The 22,253-nt window shown below is 36.0% G+C and overlaps 1 protein-coding gene across 1 annotated transcript in view; it reads right to left on the reverse strand.

Moving 5' to 3' along the window:
- LOC117323989 (poly [ADP-ribose] polymerase tankyrase-like) overlaps positions 1–22,253 on the reverse strand; it is a 48,347-nt gene that overhangs the window by 4,181 nt on the left and 21,913 nt on the right. Inside the window, exons 29-50 of the mRNA XM_033879565.1 lie at positions 21,690–21,849; positions 21,349–21,425; positions 19,896–20,058; positions 19,427–19,504; positions 19,039–19,197; positions 18,381–18,501; positions 17,629–17,737; positions 16,895–17,159; positions 15,726–15,957; positions 15,035–15,223; positions 14,404–14,672; positions 13,555–13,793; positions 12,693–12,798; positions 11,791–11,960; positions 11,282–11,420; positions 10,198–10,319; positions 9,712–9,799; positions 8,417–8,594; positions 8,037–8,144; positions 7,666–7,856; positions 6,992–7,084; positions 111–237 (exon numbers count right to left, since the gene is read on the reverse strand). Of these exons, the coding sequence (XP_033735456.1) occupies positions 111–237; positions 6,992–7,084; positions 7,666–7,856; positions 8,037–8,144; positions 8,417–8,594; positions 9,712–9,799; positions 10,198–10,319; positions 11,282–11,420; positions 11,791–11,960; positions 12,693–12,798; positions 13,555–13,793; positions 14,404–14,672; positions 15,035–15,223; positions 15,726–15,957; positions 16,895–17,159; positions 17,629–17,737; positions 18,381–18,501; positions 19,039–19,197; positions 19,427–19,504; positions 19,896–20,058; positions 21,349–21,425; positions 21,690–21,849 (3,383 nt within the window). The remainder of the gene's footprint in view (positions 1–110; positions 238–6,991; positions 7,085–7,665; positions 7,857–8,036; positions 8,145–8,416; positions 8,595–9,711; positions 9,800–10,197; positions 10,320–11,281; positions 11,421–11,790; positions 11,961–12,692; positions 12,799–13,554; positions 13,794–14,403; positions 14,673–15,034; positions 15,224–15,725; positions 15,958–16,894; positions 17,160–17,628; positions 17,738–18,380; positions 18,502–19,038; positions 19,198–19,426; positions 19,505–19,895; positions 20,059–21,348; positions 21,426–21,689; positions 21,850–22,253) is intronic.

Raw genomic sequence — 22,253 nt, forward strand, 5'->3', positions numbered from 1 at the left:
GGGTTTTATATACATACAGGTCGATCCTGATCCCTAGATTTCCCTCAAGGAATTGTTGAAAGGGGAATCTTACAATTTTGCAGACACATGCAGGCCATACAAAAACTTACCATATGGCAGTGCTACATCAAAGACAGGGTCGGGACCTTTCTTTCCAATGATATGCTTGCTGTTAAAGTCGGTATCTTTTAGATCTTGGAAGGTTGCAGTTTTCTCTTGTACTTTGCCCAGGGCAACCTACAGAATCAAGACACATTCATAAGTATATAACAACATTTTACCTATCCTTCAAATTGGAAGTTTGTTTTAGTGAGCCCGTTACAGTAGACTACTATGGCAAGCCATTTGGGTTTTTACCAATTAAATACAGATATCTGTATTCAAAATAAAGATATCATTATTAATATGAAAATTAAAGATATCTTTAATTCAAATAGAGATATCTTTAATTTAAATAGAGATATCTTTAATTGAATTAGAGATATCTGTATTTGAATTAGAGATATCTCTATTTAAAATACAGATATCTCTAATTAAACACGAAATAGAGATATCTCTAATTCAAATACAGATATCTCTAATTCAATTAAAGATATCTTTATTTCAATTAGAGATATCTGCATTTCATTGTAAATAAAGATATCTTTAATTCAAATACAGATATCTCTAATTCAAATACAGATATCTCTAATTCAAATACAGATATCTCTAATTCAATTAAAGATATCTCTATTTCAAATACAGATATCTCTAATTGTTGTAGAAATACAGATATCTTTATTTTAAATACAGATATCTCTATTTGAATTAAAGATATCTTTATTTGACATGAAATAGAGATATCTGTATTTAACCATCAAATAGGAAAAACGACTGCTCCCTTGATTCTCCCTTTTGCGCACGACGGAAGTAAAGCAGTAGTGACGCAAAATGGCGGGAAATGCAGACCGTGTGCTGCTTTCAATGGTACTGCGTATAGCCGCAACAGTTCGCTCTATTTCCCGTAGAACAGTTGCCATGTTCTGTTCTTTAGAAATCCCCTCCAAGTAGCAAGTTTATCGGTTTAGACCTACATCTCTCATGCATGCATATGGGATCCGGATAGTCCAATTTAATTACAAGCGTTTCGTTAACACTGATCAGGATTAGGGAGTAATCATTATTTTCTTTGTGTTTCAATATTAATCTTCGCACTGAGCAAACACGTGTAAATACAGATATCTTTAATTGAATTAGAGATATCTGTATTTGAATTAGAGATATCTGTATTTAAAATGAAGACATCTCTATTTAAACAAAATTAAAGATATCTCTATTTAAAATAGGGATATCATTAATTCAAATAGAGATATCTCTATTTAAAATAAAGATATCTTTAATTGGAAAAACAATTAAAGATATCTCTATTTAAAATAAATTCAAATAGAGATATCTGAATTTGAAATAGAGATATCTGTAATTTAAAAGAAGATATCTCTATTTTCAGTAGAAATAGAGATATCTGTATTTAAATTAGACATATCTTTATTTAAATAGAGATATCTTTATTTAAATTACAGATATCTCTAATTAAATAGAGATATCTTCATTTTAAATAGAGATATCTTCATTTTAAATAGAGATATCTTTAATTAAATAGAGATATCTTTAATTAAATAGAGATATCTTTAATTAAATAGAGATATCTTCATTTCAATAGGTAAAAACCCAAACGGCTTGCCATAGACTACTAGTCAGCCCATTACACTAGACTAGTCGTATCAGTCACCGGTCGGTAGTAAACCCGTTACAGTAGACTAGTCGCATCAGTCACCGGTCGGTAGTGAACCTGTTACAGTAGACTAGTCGTATCGGTCACCAGTCGGTAGTAAACCTGTTACAGTAGACTAGTCGTATCAGTCACCAGTCAGTAGTGAACCTGTTACAGTAGACTAGTCGCATCAGTCACCGGTCGGTAGTGAACCCGTTACAGTAGACTAGTCATATCAGTCACCGGTCGGTAGTGAACCCATTACAGTAGACTAGTCGTATCAGTCACCAGTCAGTAGTGAACCTGTTACAGTAGACTAGTCGTATCGGTCACCGGTCGGTAGTGAACCTGTTACAGAAGACTAGTCGTATCGGACACCGGTCGGTAGTGAACCTGTTACAGTAGACTAGTCGTATCAGTCATCGGTCGGTAGTGAACCTGTTACAGTAGACTAGTCGTATCGGTCACCGGTCGGTAGTGAACCTGTTACAGAAGACTAGTCGTATCGGACACCGGTCGGTAGTGAACCTGTAACAGTAGACTGGTCGCATCAGTCATCGGTCGGTAGTGAACCTGTTACGGTAGACTAGTCTTATCGGTCACCAGTCGGTAGTGAACCTGTTACAGTAGACTGGTCGCATCAGTCATCAGTCGGTAGTGAACCCGTTACAGTAGACTAGTCACATCAGTCATCGTTCGGTAGTGAACCTGTTACAGTAGACCGGTCGGTAGTAAACCTGTTACAGTAGACTAGTCGCATCAGTCATCAGTCGGTAGTGAACCTGTTACAGTAGACTAGTCACATCAGTCACCGGTCGGTAGTGAACCTGTTACAGTAGACTAGTCACATCAGTCACCGGTCGGTAGTGAACCTGTTACAGTAGACTGGTCGCATCAGTCATCAGTCGGTAGTGAACCCGTTACAGTAGACTGGTCACATCAGTCACCAGTCGGTAGTAAACCTGTTACAGTAGACTAGTCGTATCAGTCACCAGTCAGTAGTGAACCTGTTACAGTAGACTAGTCGTATCGGTCACCAGTCGGTAGTGAACCTGTTACAGTAGACCGGTCGGTAGTAAACCTGTTACAGTAGACTGGTCGCATCAGTCATCGGTCGGTAGTAAACCTGTTACAGTAGACTAGGTCGCATCAGTCATCGGCGTGTGAACCTGTTACAGTAGACTAGTCGCATCAGTCACCGGTCGGTAGTGAACCCGTTACAGTAGACTAGTCATATCAGTCACCGGTCGGTAGTGAACCTGTTACAGTAGACTAGTCGTATCAGTCACCGGTCGGTAGTGAACCTGTTACAGTAGACTAGTCGCATCAGACATCGGTCGGTAGTGAACCTGTTACAGTAGACTAGTCGTATCAGTCACCGGTCGGTAGTAAACCTGTTACAGTAGACTAGTCGTATCGGTCACCGGTCGGTAGTGAACCTGTTACAGTAGACTAGTCGTATCGGTCACCGGTCGGTAGTGAACCTGTTACAGTAGACTAGTCGTATCAGTCACCGGTCGGTAGTGAACCTGTTACAGTAGACTAGTCGTATCGGTCATCGGTCGGTAGTGAACCTGTTACAGTAGACTAGTCGTATCGGTCACCGGTCAGTAGTGAACCTGTTACAGTAGGCTAGTCGTATCGGTCATCGGTCGGTAGTGAACCTGTTACAGTAGACTGGTCGCATCAGTCATCGGTCAGTAGTGAACCTGTTACAGTAGACTGGTCGCATCAGTCATCGGTCGGTAGTGAACCTGTTACAGTAGACTGGTCACATCAGTCATCGGTCGGTAGTGAACCTGTTACAGTAGACTAGTCGCATCAGTCATCGGTCGGTAGTGAACCTGTTACAGTAGACTGGTCGCATCAGTCATCGGTCGGTAGTGAACCCGTTACAGTAGACTGGTCGCATCAGTCATCGGTCGGTAGTGAACCTGTTACGGTAGACTGGTTGCATCAGTCATCGGTCGGTAGTAAACCTGTTACAGTAGACTAGTCGTATCGGTCACCGGTCGGTAGTGAACCTGTTACAGTAGACTAGTCGCATCAGACATCGGTCGGTAGTAAACCTGTTACAGTAGACTAGTCAACGGTCAGCAGTGAACCTTATATCATATACAGACCATATATCTATATGTGTTGAGATTGCCATACATCTACTGGTGTTGAGATGGTCATACATTTATTTGTGTTGAGATGACCATAAATCTACTTGTGTTATGGCCATACAACTACTTGTGTTGAGATGGCCATATTTCTATTGGTGTTGAGATGACCATACTTCTATTTGTGTAGAGATGGTCATACTTCTATTTGTGTAGAGATGGCCATACAACTACTTGTGTTGAGATGGCCATACAACTGCTTGTGTTGAGATGGCCATATTTCTATTGGTGTTGAGATGACCATACTTCTATTTGTGTTGAGATAGCCATACTTCTATTTGTGTTGAGATGGTCATACATTTATTTGTGTTGAGATGGCCATATATCTATTTGTGTTGAGATGACCATACTTCTATTTATGTTGAGATGACCATACTTCTATTTGTGTAGAGATGGCTATACATCTATATGTGTTGAGATGACCATACATCTATTTGTGTTGAGATGGCCATACTTCTATATGTGTTGAGATGGCTATAAATCTATTTGTGTTGAGATGGTCATACATTTATTTGTGTTGAGATGGTCATACATCTATTTGTGTTGAGATGGTCATACATCTGTTTGTATTGAGATGGCCATACATCTATTTGTGTTGAGATGGCCATACATCTACTTGTGTTGAGATGGCCATACATCTATTTATGTTGAGATGACCATACTTCTATTTGTGTTGAGATGGCCATACTTCTATTTATGTTGAGATGACCATACTTCTATATGTGTTGAGATGGCTATACATCTACTTGTGTTGAGATGGCCATACATCTATTTGTGTTGAGATGGCCATATATCTATCTGTGTTGAGATGACCATACGTCTGTTTGTATTGAGATGGCCATACATCTATCTGTGTTGAGATGGCCATACATCTACTTGTGTTGAGATGGCCATACATCTATTTGTGTTGAGATGGCCATACATCTATATGTGTTGAGATGACCATACATCTATTTGCGTTGAGATGGTCATACATCTATCTGTGTTGAGATGGCCATACATCTATACTTGTGTTGAGATGGCCATACTTATATTTGTGTTGAGATGGTCATACATCTGTTTGTATTGAGATGGCCATACATCTATATGTGTTGAGATGGCCATACATCTATATGTGTTGAGATGGTCATACATCTACTTGTGTTGAGATGGTCATACATCTACTTGTGTTGAGATGGCCATACATCTACTTGTGTTGAGATGGCCATACATCTACTTGTGTTGAGATGGCCATACATCTATCTGTGTTGAGATGGCCATACATCTATCTGTGTTGAGATGGCCATACATCTATTTGTGTTGAGATGGCCATACATCTATATGTGTTGAGATTGCCATACATCTATTTGTGTAGAGATGGCCATACATCTACTTGTGTTGAGATGGCCATACATCTATATGTGTTGAGATGGTCATACATCTATTTGTGTTGAGATGGCCATACATCTATCTGTGTTGAGATGGCCATACATCTATGTGTTGAGATTGCCATACATCTATCTGTGTTGAGATGGCCATACATCTATATGTGTTGAGATTGCCATACATCTATTTGTGTTGAGATGGCCATACATCTATTTGTGTTGAGATGGCCATACATCTACTTGTGTTGAGATGGCCATACATCTATCTGTGTTGAGATGGCCATACATCTATTTGTGTTGAGATGGCCATACATCTATTTGTGTTGAGATGACCATACATCTACTTGTGTTGAGATGGCCATACATCTACTTGTGTTGAGATGGCCATACATCTATTTGTGTTGAGATGGTCATACATCTACTTGTGTTGAGATGGCCATACTTATATTTGTGTTGAGATGGCCATACATCTATTGTGTTGAGATGGCCATACATCTATATGTGTTGAGATGGCCATACATCTACTTGTGTTGAGATGGCCATACATCTATATGTGTTGAGATGGCCATACATCTACTTGTGTTGAGATGGCCATACATCTATTTGTGTTGAGATGGCCATACATCTATTGTGTTGAGATGGCCATACATCTATTGTGTTGAGATGGCCATACATCTACCTGTGTTGAGATGGCCATACATCTATATGTGTGAGATGCCATACAATCTATGGTGTTGAGATTGCCATACTTCTATATGTGTTGAGATTGCCATACATCTACTGTGTTGAGATGGCCATACATCTATATGTGTTGAGATGGCCATACTTATATTTGTGTTGAGATTGCCATACATCTATTTGTGTTGAGATTGCCATACATCTATCTGTGTTGAGATGGCCATACATCTACTTGTGTTGAGATGGCCATACATCTATCTGTGTTGAGATTGCCATACATCTATATGTGTTGAGATTGCCATACATCTATCTGTGTTGAGATGGCCATACATCTATATGTGTTGAGATTGCCATACTTCTATATGTGTTGAGATGGCCATACATCTATCTGTGTTGAGATGGCCATACATTCTACTTTGTGTTGAGATTGCCATACAATCTTAATTTGTGTTGAGATTGCCATACATTCTACTTGTGTTGAGATGGCCATACGATCTACTTTGTGTTGGAGATTGCCATAACATCTACTCTGTGTTAGAGATGGCCCATACTTATGTGTTGAGATGATGCCTACACTTCTATCTGTGTTGAGATGGCCATACATCTATATGTGTTGAGATTGCCTACAATCTATATGTGTTTGAGCTGGTCATCACTCTATGTGTTGAGATGGCCATACATCTATATGTGTTGAGATTGCCATACTTCTATATGTGTTGAGATGGCCATACATCTATTTAAGTATATTACAGATTTGGTTATGACTGCACATGTACTTCTTTGAGAGAAATTAAGCTCAACCAAAGCTGACAAAAAACTTGAACATTGTACAATTAATTAACAAAGTCCAATTAATCGTCCAGTATATCTAGGCTAAAAAAATGATAAAAGAAACTATGCATTCTGTATGAGAGTGGTGTTGAGCTTGGTTATGCCTCTTTTTATATTTCATTTATAAGTTATATTCATTACACTGCAAGTAAATGGTAAGTAATAATTAATAACTGGTAAAATACAATATTTTCTGAACCTACCTCACAAACTAAACAAAGTTTAGTGTCGGATTCAGGGTTTGTGTTGTAACAGTAGTCCTTGCTCTTGCAGAAGGAATCAGCAAAATATACTCCCTGTAAAATAAAATACATTTCCTATATTGAAAAATGTAACAATTATGTATTTCTAATCAATCAACTTCTGAACTCAAAATAATACAAGGGCCCATTGGAGGGCCACAACATACGCCCGACGCAATATTTGACACTTGGAAGGGGGTAGTTTCACAGGTTGTAATGCTCCGGCTCATCAATATGTATATTTGTGTCAAGTATGGAGAGCCTGGGTCGAGCAGTATTGGAGTTATGGTTCGGACAAGTAAAATCATCAAAGGGGAATAACTCCGAAAATACGGGGTAAGGGGCATGATTTTTGTATGCGACACTCCGGCTCATCAAGATGTACATTTGTGTCAAATATGGGGAGCCTGGGTCGAGTAGTACTGGAGTTATGGTCTGGACACCATATGTGGCCGCCCGCTGTACATATGATAACATAATATGTCCCGTCTTTTGTCGGGCGTATAAAAATGATTCCCCCCCCCCCAATTATACATCTCCAATCTTAAAAATATCTGACACAACTTAGTTATAAAAGATTTAAACGTAGTTGACTTCAGCGGTTGTTAACTAGAGTTTTATTAGAGATTATGTACCTCCCCAAACAGGTTTCCTGTGAATGGGACCTCTGGCGGAGACACCTGTAGTCCTCTGTGTAGAATGCTGAGGAAGTTCGCTGTTGAGCTGCCATGGAACAACAATTTGTGGTTGTCCAAGTTTGTACCAGCCAATCGCTCTTCCTCACCAGATCTGCTCAGCTTGTACACGGCCTGTACTTCACTTGTACCTATAATAGCAAAAAAATATGTACCCCTATCAAGTCCAGCTTTTATAACAAATAAATGTCAGTTAAAAAAAATTGAACACCTATCAAGACCAGCTTTTATAACAAATATTAAAAGAGCTTATCTTGTTTCTAACTCCGTCTTATTGATCTCTTAACATTTATAAGAATATACACACTTACATGTCCCATACATGTATTTGAGGATGTACTGGGCTTCTGGACTGTCCTCTGTGAGGGCCTCAATTTTACAACCAACAGCCTGATGTACGTAATCCAGAGGATTCATTTCTGTAAACATCAACAAGGTCTGTTATACATGTAGTCATTTCCTTATCATTTCAATACCAATTTAGTGTGGACAGGATCGGTACAGAAGGAAACAACACTTCCAACTTAAAGATGTTTTGGGATTTCAGAAAGTGCAGCAGCAAAGTTAAAGTTTTTATAATGATTCTATGTGATAACATTTTTCCCTGGAACCCTGATAATATATCTGAAAAGATCAACATCTTATATATTTATATTTGGAATATCCTTTACTGCATCATCCCGATACTTACGAGACAATTTTGACTGAGCTGCCAACAGCATTTTACTGGCACATTCCAGGTCAAGGAGATCAGAAAGCACCTTCATGTGGTCTTTAAGGGATTTATAGCTGTTTATTGGTGCAATTTTCTCAAACGTGAAGCCTTGATGTGGTATGAGATGGTAATATTCGTTAGTCAGTTTTGAGATCTGAAATACAAACACAGAAAAATAGTTGCTTTTTTTTCATGTATTTACTGTATGCTCTCCTTGGGTATATGATAATCAAATTTGAATCACATAAATAGGAAGTGTTTGTTAAACATACGCAAGTAGGCCCATATAATGTTAAACATAACCATGTATGCCCATATAATTTCTACGATATCAAAGTATGCCCATATAATGTTTACCATACCCAAGTATGCCCATATAATGTTTACCATACTCAAGTAAGCCTATATAATGTTAAACATATCCAAGTATGCCCATATAATGTTAAACATATCCAAGTATGCCCATATAATGTTAAAAATATCCAAGTATGCCCATATAATGTTAAACATATCCAAGTATGCCCATATAATGTTAAACATATCCAAGTATGCCCATATAATGTTAAACATATCCAAGTATGCCCATATAATGTTAAACATATCCAAGTATGCCCATATAATGTTAAACATATCCAAGTATGCCATATAATGTTAAACATATCCAAGTATGCCCATATAATGTTTAACATATCCAAGTATGCCCATATAATGTTAAACATACCCAAGTATGCCCATATAATGTTAAACATACCCAAGTATGCCCATATAATGTTAAACATATCCAAGTATGCCCATATAATGTTAAACATACCCAAGTATGCCCATATAATGTTAAACATATCCAAGTATGCCCATATAATGTTTAACATATCCAAGTATGCCCATATAATGTTTACCATACCCAAGTATGCCCATATAATGTTAAATATACCCATGTATGCCCATATAATTTCAACCATATCAAAGTATGCCCATATAATTTCAACCATATCAAAGTATGCCCATATAATTTCAACCATATCAAAGTATGCCCATATAATGTTAAACATACCAAAGTATGCCAATATAATGTTAAACTTACCCAAGTATGCCCATATAATATAATGTTTACCATACCCAAGTATGCCCATATAATGTTAACCATACCCAAATAAGCCCATATAATGAAAATTTTAACCTAAGTCAGCGAAGCGTAAAATACATATAATGGCCTACATTTGATATATACATCTTCATTTTGTACCTGTTCACATATAATACAAAAAAGATACCTTTTCACAGTTGCTTTGGTATGATTGTGTGTCTTCTACTGTCATCATTCCTGATTTCTGCTGATCTTCCACTGCTTTGATCAAATCCCTAAAAAGACCATTAGCTACAATAACCCTTCATCCAACCAAGGCCTGTCTTTCATTTATCATTGATTTCTCTAATTTCTGTTTTCTAGATATTAGTTTTCAAAAAATATATACATATAGATATCAAGGATTTCCCTATCTTTTTCCAAATATTAAGTTTTAAAACATTTATCAAACATTTCCCTTATTTTTTTTCTGAATATAAAGTTTCAAAATATGCAATGGCATCCATTATTTCATAATCTTATTTTCTAATCATCATGTGGTTCTCTAAATATCTTTAATAATTTGAGTGAATGATTTAAACAAAACACTTTTATTCTTGTAACATCTAACTCATTAATCAAAAGAAAATTTGTACTAATAAATCAACAGAATTATTTCTATGGAAAGTCTTACCCAAGTTGGGTCAATAATTTCCTGCCTTCTACGAGAGCTTCTCTTTTAATTTTACCAAATGGCATCACATCAGAGTAAACTCCAGTCTTGTTTACAGCTGCCAACATCATGCTAACACTTGTCTGTGGAGAAAACAAATGCCTGAATAATTATGCGCCAATGACAAAATCTCAAGACTTCAAATACTAATTTCACTTATCTAATATTAATTCATATTAATTTTAATCATCACATGATAAATGCACTATATTTTAGGTATTCTAATTTTATAATGGCCGCTTGTCAGAATTTACCACAGGAAAGATAATTTATAGAAAACAGTCTTACAGTTATATTTCGCACTAGATTTTTTTTTCTTTTTTTTTTCTCCATAAAAATGGTCCAGGAATATTTACTTAGGCTTTTAAGGAATTTGTATGCATTATTTACCATAAAAACAAAAGTATGATATTTAATTTGTGGAAATTCTTTATTGATCTAGCTAAATAAATTTACAAAAGTTCATGTGGTGCTCATTGCATTGAAATAGGTTACATTTCCTTAAGCCAAACTGTATAAAATATTGGTGTACATTATAAAACTGGCCGCCTAACTAAGCAATTAGAAATGGCAATCCTAGCAGAACTTATAAGTGAACACTGTACACACCCGTGTATTTACCCAAAATATTGTATAAAATCTATGAACCAGTGAGTTTCAGTTCCGGATGATCTGATGCATTATATTTAAACTGTTTAATTCTATATTAGCTTGGGATATTTCCAACAATTTTGCTTGTTTAAACTGACAACAGGAAAGCTATTTAAATGCTCACAATAGTTTAAAATGCCATGAGAACAAGATATTTTGCACCTTGTGTAGAAAATCGCGTTGAAAAGAATCAGGAATTTTGCAACTTGTCCTGAAAGTCCCTTTAATACTACCATCTTCTAAAATAAATCCTCTATTCCAACAAGCCTTAAAGACCTAAAAGGAAATGAACATTCTTCTGTGCAGAACTAGACAGCATGTTAACCACATGGTCACAATATTGAGGAGTCAAATTAGTTTGGGGACATGCATGTTGAACATCAACCAGACTTACCATTTCCTTGAATAATTGTTGGACAGGTTCAGATAGCTTGGAGGGAATGTCAGACTTGAGACTGAAATCAATCTTGCATTCTTTCTGTCTCTTGTCGTCCCTCTGAACAAGTCTGTACTTTTTTGGCTGATTTTCAAAGCTGTATGGACAGACATAAATGACTTCTATTAATACAGGCCAATAATGTACATGTGATCATGCAGTGAAAATATGTCCACCGTTCCTTTAGTTTAACTGTAACTCTTATTTACTGACACTACAATTATGCATAGAATGACAGGCTCAGAATTCAATGCTTAGTGTCTCCTCGGCATTCAACACTGGTAACTAAGTACTGTGAAGTTTTTAATCTACAGAAGATATTTCAATAGAATTTTGTCTCTAAAGTTATTTTTCGTACAAGAAACATTTCTACAGAAATATTCCAGAAGCATCTTTTCGGAGCATTCTAGAGTTATTATACATACAATAAATATTCCCAACCATAGAAATAAACCACTATTACTTACGAATCAATATTTGACCAAGAGTTCCCGGTTTTGGACCTAAAGATTTTCGCAAACTCTGCAACAGCTTCAGCTTTCTTCTGGAATGGTGTGTGCTGAAACTGACCCCTATCTCCTATTCTACCCCACCTGGTGAACAGCACGTAGACATCCACCCCCTTCTGCCAAACGATCTAAAGGCAAACAAACTGACATTAGTTATTGGCATTTGGAAGTTCTGTGTGAAGCCAGCCACACTTTCATATATGTTCTCTTACTTTAATGTTTTTTAATCTGGGTTGATTAATAGTATTTTTTTTTATCAAACATCAGTTTTTATAACTGCTCTAACTGCAGTGATTTTCAGAGAGCAGAGGTGATTTTCAGTATAACACAATATGTGCTCATGATATCTTACACTTTTTGCAAATTACAATCACTAATCACAAAAAATAAAATCAATTTTGCAACTTTTGTGAAACTGTATTAAAACCTTTTCCCTTCTAAATGTGAAACTGTAATAAAATCTTTTCCCTTCTATCTTTAATTCCACCACTTACATCTACAATATTACAATGACATTGTAACTGATCTTGTGACCAAACTCTGTGATTAGCATATTATTACAGTAATAAAGCCGAAGTGAATAAATCAATCCAATTCATTTGAGTGTTTGTTGAAAGAATAATGCTCCGTAAAGTCATTTGTAAAATCTTTGTATGTTTACTTAACCTTAACTAATCAACATCTCTAATGCCTTTCTTAGTACTTTAATTCAAAATCACTTTGGAGTTGAGCAAGTTCTGCTAAAATCATTTCTTATTTGCCAAGAGAAAAAATGGGGTTTTAGCAACTTTTTCTAAAGGAATTTTTCATCAGGATTGAGCAGAGAGAGCATTGAATCAGAACAGAGAAAGTTTTCTCACCTGCATCTTGTAAAAGTTGAACATGCCCCAGGAACCACAGGACACATCTACCTTGGACAATAGAACATCATACAGGATCCCTAGGGAGTCATCCATCGCTAACTCCCTGTAAAAACAAATGTACACATTAATACTATATGATTATCATGTAGGAGATATAAGAACTTTGACATATTTATTTTGAACAACTTTTAGTAGATCTAATTTCACTTTAAATCCAGAGGACAAAGGAAGGTTCAGTGTTAAATCTATAGAGATAAACTGGCTTTTGCAGAATTTTCAACATGTGAAATTCACACCCTATGTTGAGGCCCATCTGTGGTGGTACTTGTGGTGGGAAGTTGAGGATAATTAGAAAGTTTTGCACAAAGCATTGGTGATTAACCTGTCCCTCAGTCTTCTCAGAAGAATACCCCTTCATACAAGTATAGATCCTGATCAAGATCATCTATGGATCCTTTTATAACAATACTTGTGAAAACTCATATATGAACTCTTAAAAAGTCTCTTAAATGTTATGCTCTTTGGGCATAGTCCCCTGGTTGTTCAGCCCCTTCTCGAGCACTGATTCTGATCCTCAATATAGATCACCTCATAGAATGTTGGTTCATCAAATTTTATGTCTTTTGAAAATTTTGTGCTCTACGACCCCCTTTAATCTCAAAGGGCAGACTTCACTTGAGTATTCACCCTTAACTTTGACCACAGGCTGATGATCCCCACCATGACTTTCTGAAGAGAAGCCAAAAATGTTTGACAACAGATGATCAACAACTAATGATTAATGGCCGACTCAAGATAATCTTATAATAAAATTACATTTCCCATAATAAAACCTTTCTCTCAATGCCACTGTACACACCCAATATCTTTCATCTGACAATTGGGATCTGGTTTTGCAATAGAATCCTCTTCATCATCATAGTCATCATCACTGTCATCATCACTGTCATCTCCTTTTACTTTGGACACGTCCATGGACTGGGCAGCCTGGCTGTCCAGAGTTTTGAGCATTTCTTCAGCATCTGTCTGATAATTAACTGCAGTTCCCCCTGATAGAAGACTATCCCTGACATCTTGTGTTACTAACGTAGGCTTCTCCTGCAAGAAATAGTTCTACATTTAATCAGCATTTCATTATGATACACTCAAGGACACACTTCATCCTTTTGAATATAGGGTGAAAATAATATTAGGCTAACTTTGACAATTCAGATGACAATTGTCGATAGCAAAACTTAACAGCAAAATTAGACAATGGACAAAAAATAATCTTTATGAAAGGGCAAAAAAAGTTTGACTTGCTAAACACACATTGCCTGTCTACCTAAAACAACATATTATCATGTTAAGTATTGAAAACCATGAGGAGATAATCTCTGATATTGGAAGTGTGGAAAGACTAGAATTTCTAATGTGGGACTCTATTGTGTCCACTAGAATGTCTAATTTGGGACTCTATTATGAAGCTTTTACAAGCCCACTAGAATTTCTAATGTGGGACTCTATTAAGAAGCTTTTACAAGCCCACTAGAATTTCTAATGTGGACTCTATTAAGAAGCTTTTACAAGCCCACTAGATTTTCTAATGTGAGACTCTATTAAGAAGCTTTCACTAGTTTATCAACATTTGAAAAAAAAAATTTCCCCTCAACATTTCCTTAAACTGATTATGTTACAAGAGTTCACCAACAACTTCGATCAAACCTACCATTTTACTTTCCTCCACACCGGCTATCATCTGCAGCCGTTTAGAAAGTTTCGAAGCACTATGTATTAATGAATGTTGTAGAGGGGATAACCCTGCATTGTCCTTCTTTAACACATCAGCACCTGCCTTCCATAACACATACAGAATCTCCTCCGCATCATAGGTACCATAGTCCAATGGGCACACAAGATGATGGATCACTGTCCATCCCTGATGATCTGTTGCATTCAGGTCTACAGGACTAGTCTTTTCTATGGTGGGGAATTCCTCTGTAAAATATACCTTAATAATTTATTACTGACCATAAAAAAAAGTTGCTTTAATTCTAATTGGTTTATAAATCACATCCATTTTTCACCAAGTTTTTATTTTCTTTATTTTTAATTAGCTGATAAAATTTCCAATTGTAATTACATAATACAAGAATTAAGCAATATTTGTGAAAATAAATTATGACTTTGACATGGGACAAATAGTACTACCTCTATACATACAAACATTTTATCAAAAGAAATTCTTTTTTTTATTAATATCTTTTTATTCAGGCAAAACATGTTAATATATTACAAATATGTCCACTCACAGGAGGGCTTGCACACGTCATTCATTTTTATCAAAAGAGATATCACACCTTTGTTAACACTGCTGCCTTGTCTGATTAAAGAAACTTTTTTAGATCCCATGCGTGTGAGTGAAGGGAACTGTTCTGGGGCCTCATCTTCTCCATCCTCATCCCAATCAACTATATCTGTGTCATGATCATCATCATCATCCTCTTCGTTATTAAAGTCATCCTCCTCTTCCTGATCCCCTTCATCACCTGAACAACAAGAAAAATCTGTATAACAGATTCCTCAAAACTTTGGAGTTTTCATGACACCAGATTTATTTCCATGACACCCGATTTAGAATTTGAAATCCAGTAAAATCTGTCTAAATGACCATCTCTCTTGGGTGGCCCTCTCTTCTAAGCGACATCTAAATGCTGCCAGGGCAGTTTTGCTATATACTTTGACTTTATTAAGCAACCCTCTCTTTATGCGACCAGCGACCCCATAGTACATAGAAACTTTACTCTTTTTGTGAAAGGAGACGTTCTAGCAATTCTGCCACTTTTTAAGATGATTCGACTGATAAAAATACATATAATTGCTTGAAAAGTATAACAAAGAATGCATAAACAGTCAACTTACTATCAAATCGTTATTTGTAATCTTTTGGAGTCATTAGAACAGATATTTGCCAGTGAAAATATCAGTGTGCTTCAGAATTGTAGCTTTCTAATTTTCCAGTATAAAAGGAAACAGTTTTACAGCTCCTACCTCCATCCTGTTCTTCTTCTTCTGCCTCCTCCTCACCCTCATCTCCTCCATCCTCCTCCTCCTCTTCCTCTTCCGCTTCATCATCCTCCTCAGCCACACTGGTTAAAAAGTTTATGGGTTTGATTGTAAACACCTGCCTGGAAGCTTTTCTCATCAGTGCAGGCTTTTTGGTGGTGGTGTCATCAGATTCAAATGAGTAGTTGAGTAATAATTTGACCATGGAGAGATCATTCTGAAAATAGGTAAATGTGTAATTTCATTCTATGTGTGTAATAAGCGCAAATCGTAGCAAATCCCCAAAATTATACATACTGTTTAAACATATTTGATAGCACAGAAACAGGACATTCATTTTTCCTGTCAAATTCTAGTTCCAAGCATGTTTCTGGTAATTTGATTAAGTTTGATTTTGCATGACCAAGACTTTGGTATTTCTTTCTTGAGCATTATCAAATTTTAACAAGTTGATGAATCAGTATACCTACAATTGATGTAAAATACTAGAAATATCTCAAAATGATGAATGTCTCCTCTCTTATGCAGTATCCTATTTGACTGGGTCTATATCATATTCACCCAGCAATTGGGAGTATATCTAGTTATAAGGCCACCAATATATGTTGATGATCCATAGAATATATGGAGGGTTTTATCATAACCAGTTTATTGAAGAAGTGGTCAAATTTGGCATTTGACCTTTCAACCCTGCATGCAAACTTTTTACATAAGTGGTCAAATTAGACCTTTGACTCGTTAACAATGATATATAATCACCAGAATCCGAACTGGTGAAAAACTTGATGCTATTATACTTTGGTGTGAAAACGAACCAAATCTGTTCAGGGTTCATAAAATTCCTTGACTGATAACCACTAGAATGTAATCTTATAAAACTATGGTGTAAATTGACTAGAGCTATGATACCGATTCAACCTGGGACAGGTGCTTTTTCCCATGTAGAAGAGGTAAAATGTGAACAACACTGAAAGTAATATGATAGCATTAATGTTGATACAATTTTGGCAAACCAATATTCCAGACATACACTTAAGTTGAAAAGGTCTATATCATTTCTACTTGTTTTTGCATTTGAATAATTTTGATCTCTATGATTAACCCATAACAAACGACAATTATAAATTAAACACAGAAAACCAAGCATTTCTTACCGATCTTACAGCATGCATAAGGGGAGTGACACCGTCACTGTCAGGAAAGTTGGGGGATGCACCATGATCAAGAAGGAACTTCACCATTCCAAAGTCAGCAAAGTGAATAGAAAAGACAACTGGTGAAATTCTTCTCTCGCTGGCAGAAGTGAAGTAGTCTGGAACTACATTCTGGACTACATCAAATGTAGGCACATCTGACAGTGGATAGTCATACAGCAAGTTGAAGTTTCCACCTTTTGACAAAAACATCTTTAACCATTTTCTGAAATGTAATGACAGTGGTACAGAAATAAGAAATCTGTATAAATAAATGAGAACACTGTTTAACCTAAAAGTGTTTAAGAATATGAAAGCATTGTCAACTTTTTCATAACCACTGATGAATATTTCAGGCATACTAACCTTTAATTAAAAATTGGGTTATGCGAGACATACAGGACAGATCGAAATGAATAAAAATGTTTATTGATGTTACTTAAACAACGACACTAATTTGCACTGTGTACCTGTTATTCCTACTAATCAATCTCCATACAACAGGTAATATCAAACAATTAGAAAATATGAACCTTAACCAAAGCATGGTTGGGCACTAAGATGTCTAACAGTTCCCTGGAAGTGGACTATAAACTACCCTGTAGACAGCTTATATTCATCAATACAGAAGCCATCATCATATTAAGAAAAATATTTGCTTAAGTACATTAATTATTGTTGAAATCAATGCTTACGTGCTCTCTTCAGTAGAGACAGCAATATCATGCTGATTCCAGAAGAAAGCTGCCAAGACTGATCGCCCAAACTTGTCTTTCTTGCTGAGATCTAATGTCTTGTCTTGCTCTGTAAAAGTTTTTTTTAATTATGACCATGCATATGATGTTGATTCTGCCCTGCTTAAATGTAAATGACCAAACACTTATATACAAGCTTACAAAGAGTTCTTAAAACTGAGAATGAATTTCTTCTGCAATAAGATGTTCACATAAAATGCTGGTTTTCAGCGAATAATGATCTTCAAAAAGGAACAGTTTCTCAGATTTATACAATGTTCAGGGCGAGAAAAAAACACAGGTCTGATGGCCTGGAACAAGTACATTTGGTCAGTGGGGAAGTATATATTTGTACAAAATTTCTCACAATTTTTACCTTTTCCTTAGCGTATTTTAAGACAACAAATTCATTTAAATCAGACCACTAAGTTTGATCTTTGGGCAAGTACTGTTGAACTCATACATGCCCAAAGGACTGGTAATGCTGAATTATTTTTCCTGTCCTGATATTGAAGACGCAAGAAAACTTCAACATAAACACTCAAAACTTTTATATGGAAAGTATTGGTCTAGTATGGCTACAGTTACATAAATGAACCTTTAAAAAGTTAACCTCCCTGATAATACTAAACACAAAAGTTATGCCATTATATATATAAAGAGAACATTTAAATATGTCACATTCATGAAATTCACATATTAGTCATACATACCCATGAGAAACTCCCCAAGGCAGAAGGCTTGGTGTTTCAAACAAGCATAATGGAGAGCCGTGCAGCCGTAATCATCTGTCGCAGAGACAGAAACACCCTTCTCAATTAACATTTTGGTAACCTGAAATGAAATCGGCACATATGCACAAAATTTGCCTGATAAATCCCCCAAAAATGGAATGCTTCCAACCAAATATAACAAAAATCCTTCTTAGTTCCAGAGATATAAGCATGATTTGGTCCAGCCTATCGACCTCTTCAGTGGTATACAATTTGGAATCCCCACAAAGTAAGGATATTTCCAGTGATAATGAATAGCAGTGTGATGAAAATATGCCCTAGAATCAAATTCCATGTGATGCTCATTGTAGCACAAAATAAAGTAACCCCAACTTATTCATTTAAAAGTGGAATACACCATTTTCAACCACAGATAATCATATATTTAAAGTCTAGAGAGAAACTATTAATCAAATTCATCATAATATATGTTTATTCAAACATAAGCATTTTAAAACATTAGTGTTTGATATACAAAGGCAGGATTTAAAGTGTTTTAGTAGCAGTCTGATTAACAGAGAATTTTTTGAATACCAGTTCTATTTTCTCTTGAATCATATGCATTAATCAAAGTTACTATATGTGAATTACACATTACCTTCAGCTGAAGATCTACTTGTGATCTAGGCTCTGTATGTAATGCCAGAACATGTAGCAGGTTTTGGCGACTGGCATTGGTGATCTGGAGACTGCTAAAAGTGGTTATCCTCTTCAGTAGCCTCAAGGCTACATGATATCTGTTCACACGCAGAGCAGCCTGGAGAAGAAAGTCACAATTATTATTCAATTCAAAAACAAGTATTACTTAAACTGTACATGAATGACATCAGACAAATATATCAAGCACCAATAAACAGGAGAGGCAAAACCATAATTATTGGCATAAACTTAAACCTATCTTTGAAGACAAAGGTTTTTATATTGTTATCTTTCAACTGTTTTCCAGTGTCCACTATTATTTTGAAATACAAACATTATCTCCTCACCTCTATGACCTTGCTGTCTAGTGTAGTGTTGTCCAGAACCATATGTGCTACTCCCTGTAGCTCCTTCTTGATTGCCTCCTGTTAACATGAAAGTTTTCATAGTGTACACATATTTTGTGATTATTTGTGATTATATATTTTTTTAAAACTTCACTATTATCATTTTCAACTTCATTAATCAGTGTACTGTAATATTCAGACAGAAAAACACTCCTATTTGACTCCATGATTTTTTTTCTGCTTTTACATTTGCTGAAATCATCATTTTTTTAATCTTATACATATTCATTTTGCCAAAAAACTCGGACAACCCTGACAAAATGAAAGTACCCTACAATGGAATGCCAAATTAACTAATTCTTGTCCTGAGTAATAAATCACAAAACATAAAGAACATTACACCTGAAATTGAGATGTTCCTAGTAACAAATGCAGTATCTTTGTACTTTGTTGGAAACTAGCTACAAACCTGGAATATAGTGTAGGTTTCTGTCTCATCTTTCTCTATTATCTTTTCAGGTTTCCATTTCCAGGATGGTTTTTTGTCTTTATCCTCCTCTTTTTTCTCCGGTGGTACAATAATGACCTTGTCAGCTACGTTGGCACCCTTCTGTATTAACATGATAGCACAGCTGTAAAACAGAAAATGAAAGCATATGTAACACCAAGTAAAACTCGAGTCCTTGATTTATACTCCCAGTTTATCATTGCATGAAAACTTTACAATAATGTATTGTACTGTTTTACGGCCCATCAACAATTTATGTCGTTATTTAATGCAAATTACTGTTTAAACCAATACATTTACATTATGTATTGAACAAATACATTTACATTATGTATTGAGCCAATACATTTACATTATGTATTGGCTTCAACAGTGGAATGAAAAAGGCACAGAAGCACCGAAAAGTTTCCCTACCATATGATACAGTGATGTTTAATATTTTAGTGGCGAGTGTTACTGGTGTTACCACTGAGAAGTTTCCCTACCATGATACAGTGATGTTTAATATTTTAGTGGTGAGTGTTACTGGTGTTACCACTGAGAGTCTCCCTACCATGATACAGTCATGTTTAACATTTTAGTGGTGAGTGTTACTGGTGTTACCACTGAGAAGTCTCCCTACCATGATCAGTCATGTTTAACATTTTAGTGGTGAGTGTTACTGGTGTTACCACTGAGAGTCTCCCTACCATGATCAGTCATGTTTAATATTTTAGTGGTGAGTGTTACTGGTGTTACCACTGAGAAGTCTCCCTACCATGATACAGTCATGTTTAACATTTTAGTGGTGAGTGTTACTGGTGTTACCACTGAGAAGTCTCCCTACCATGATCAGTCATGTTTAACATTTTAGTGGTGAGTGTTACTGGTGTTACCACTGAGAGTCTCCCTACCATGATCAGTCATGTTTAATATTTTAGTGGTGAGTGTTACTGGTGTTACCACTGAGAAGTCTCCCTACAATGATACAGTGATGTTTAATATTTTAGTGGTGAGTGTTACTGGTGTTACCACAAAGAGTCTCCCTACCATGATACAGTGATGTTTAATATTTTAGTGGTGAGTGTTACTGGTGTTACCACTGAGAAGTCTCCCTACCATGATACAGTGATGTTTAATATTTTAGTGGTGAGTGTTACTGGTGTTACCACTGAGAAGTCTCCCTACCATGATACAGTGATGTTTAATATTTAAGTGGTGAGTGTTACTGGTGTTACCACTGAGAAGTCTCCCTACCATGATACAGTGATGTTTAATATTTTAGTGGTGAGTGTTACTGGTGTTACCACTGAGAGTCTCCCTACCATGATACAGTCATGTTTAACATTTTAGTGGTGAGTGTTACTGGTGTTACCACTGAGAAGTTTCCCTACCATGATACAGTGATGTTTAATATTTTAGTGGTGAGTTTTACCTGTCATGGCCTTTGCTGACTGCTAGAGATAGGGGTGTGTTTCCCTCTTTATCCCTACGGTTCACTTCAGCTTTCCTCTGGAAATTATATCATATTACATCATATCATTTGATCAGGTAAATTATATTGGTTCTTGTTACACAAAGAATGCAAGAAAATCATTGCACAATTGTTCTGAATTTAGATAAAAAACAACATATTCATTTAAACATGAAATATTTAAACCATGTGATGGTTAATTTGAATAAGTATTTGTATAAATGGTTATAATGTATAAAAACTGAAACAAGATAACACTATCTATCTTCTTTCTTCAAGAAACAAAAGCTCGGAATGTGTACCTGGAGGAGATGAACACAACAAATAGTTGCCCCTCTGTTTGCTGCTAAGTGTAGAGGTGTCCGAGAGTACTTGTCTGTCTCATCAATCTGCTGATCCTTCATCGCCTTGGTCAGCACACTGCACAACTCTACAGGATCTAGTTGAGAGCTGGTACCGGGCCTGAATAAGAATACAATTTACTAGACCCTACATATCAATACATCATTTTTTTTTTTTATATTTATTTTTTTTTTTTTAAACATTTTGCATGATAAACAACAACAGGTTACATTTCACAAGTTCAATTATGTAATTACTCGCTCACTATTTTCTTCATTTTCTCATTTGAACAGTTTAATTGATCAAACTATAATTATGTTAGATCCAACCCACCTTACATTCACACTCGCATACAACACTAAGACATATAGAATCGAACAAAACACAAAGAACAGCAGAACAAAAACAAAACACATATAAAAAGAGTTACAGAGAAAGGAAGAGAGAAAAAAGGGGGGGGGGGGGGGGAGGGGGGATGGAAAAGATAGGGAAGAGAGGGGGATATGAAGTTGAGAGGAATTCAG

Source organism: Pecten maximus, chromosome 3, assembly GCF_902652985.1.
Source record: "Pecten maximus chromosome 3, xPecMax1.1, whole genome shotgun sequence".
NCBI lineage: Eukaryota > Metazoa > Mollusca > Bivalvia > Pectinida > Pectinidae > Pecten > Pecten maximus.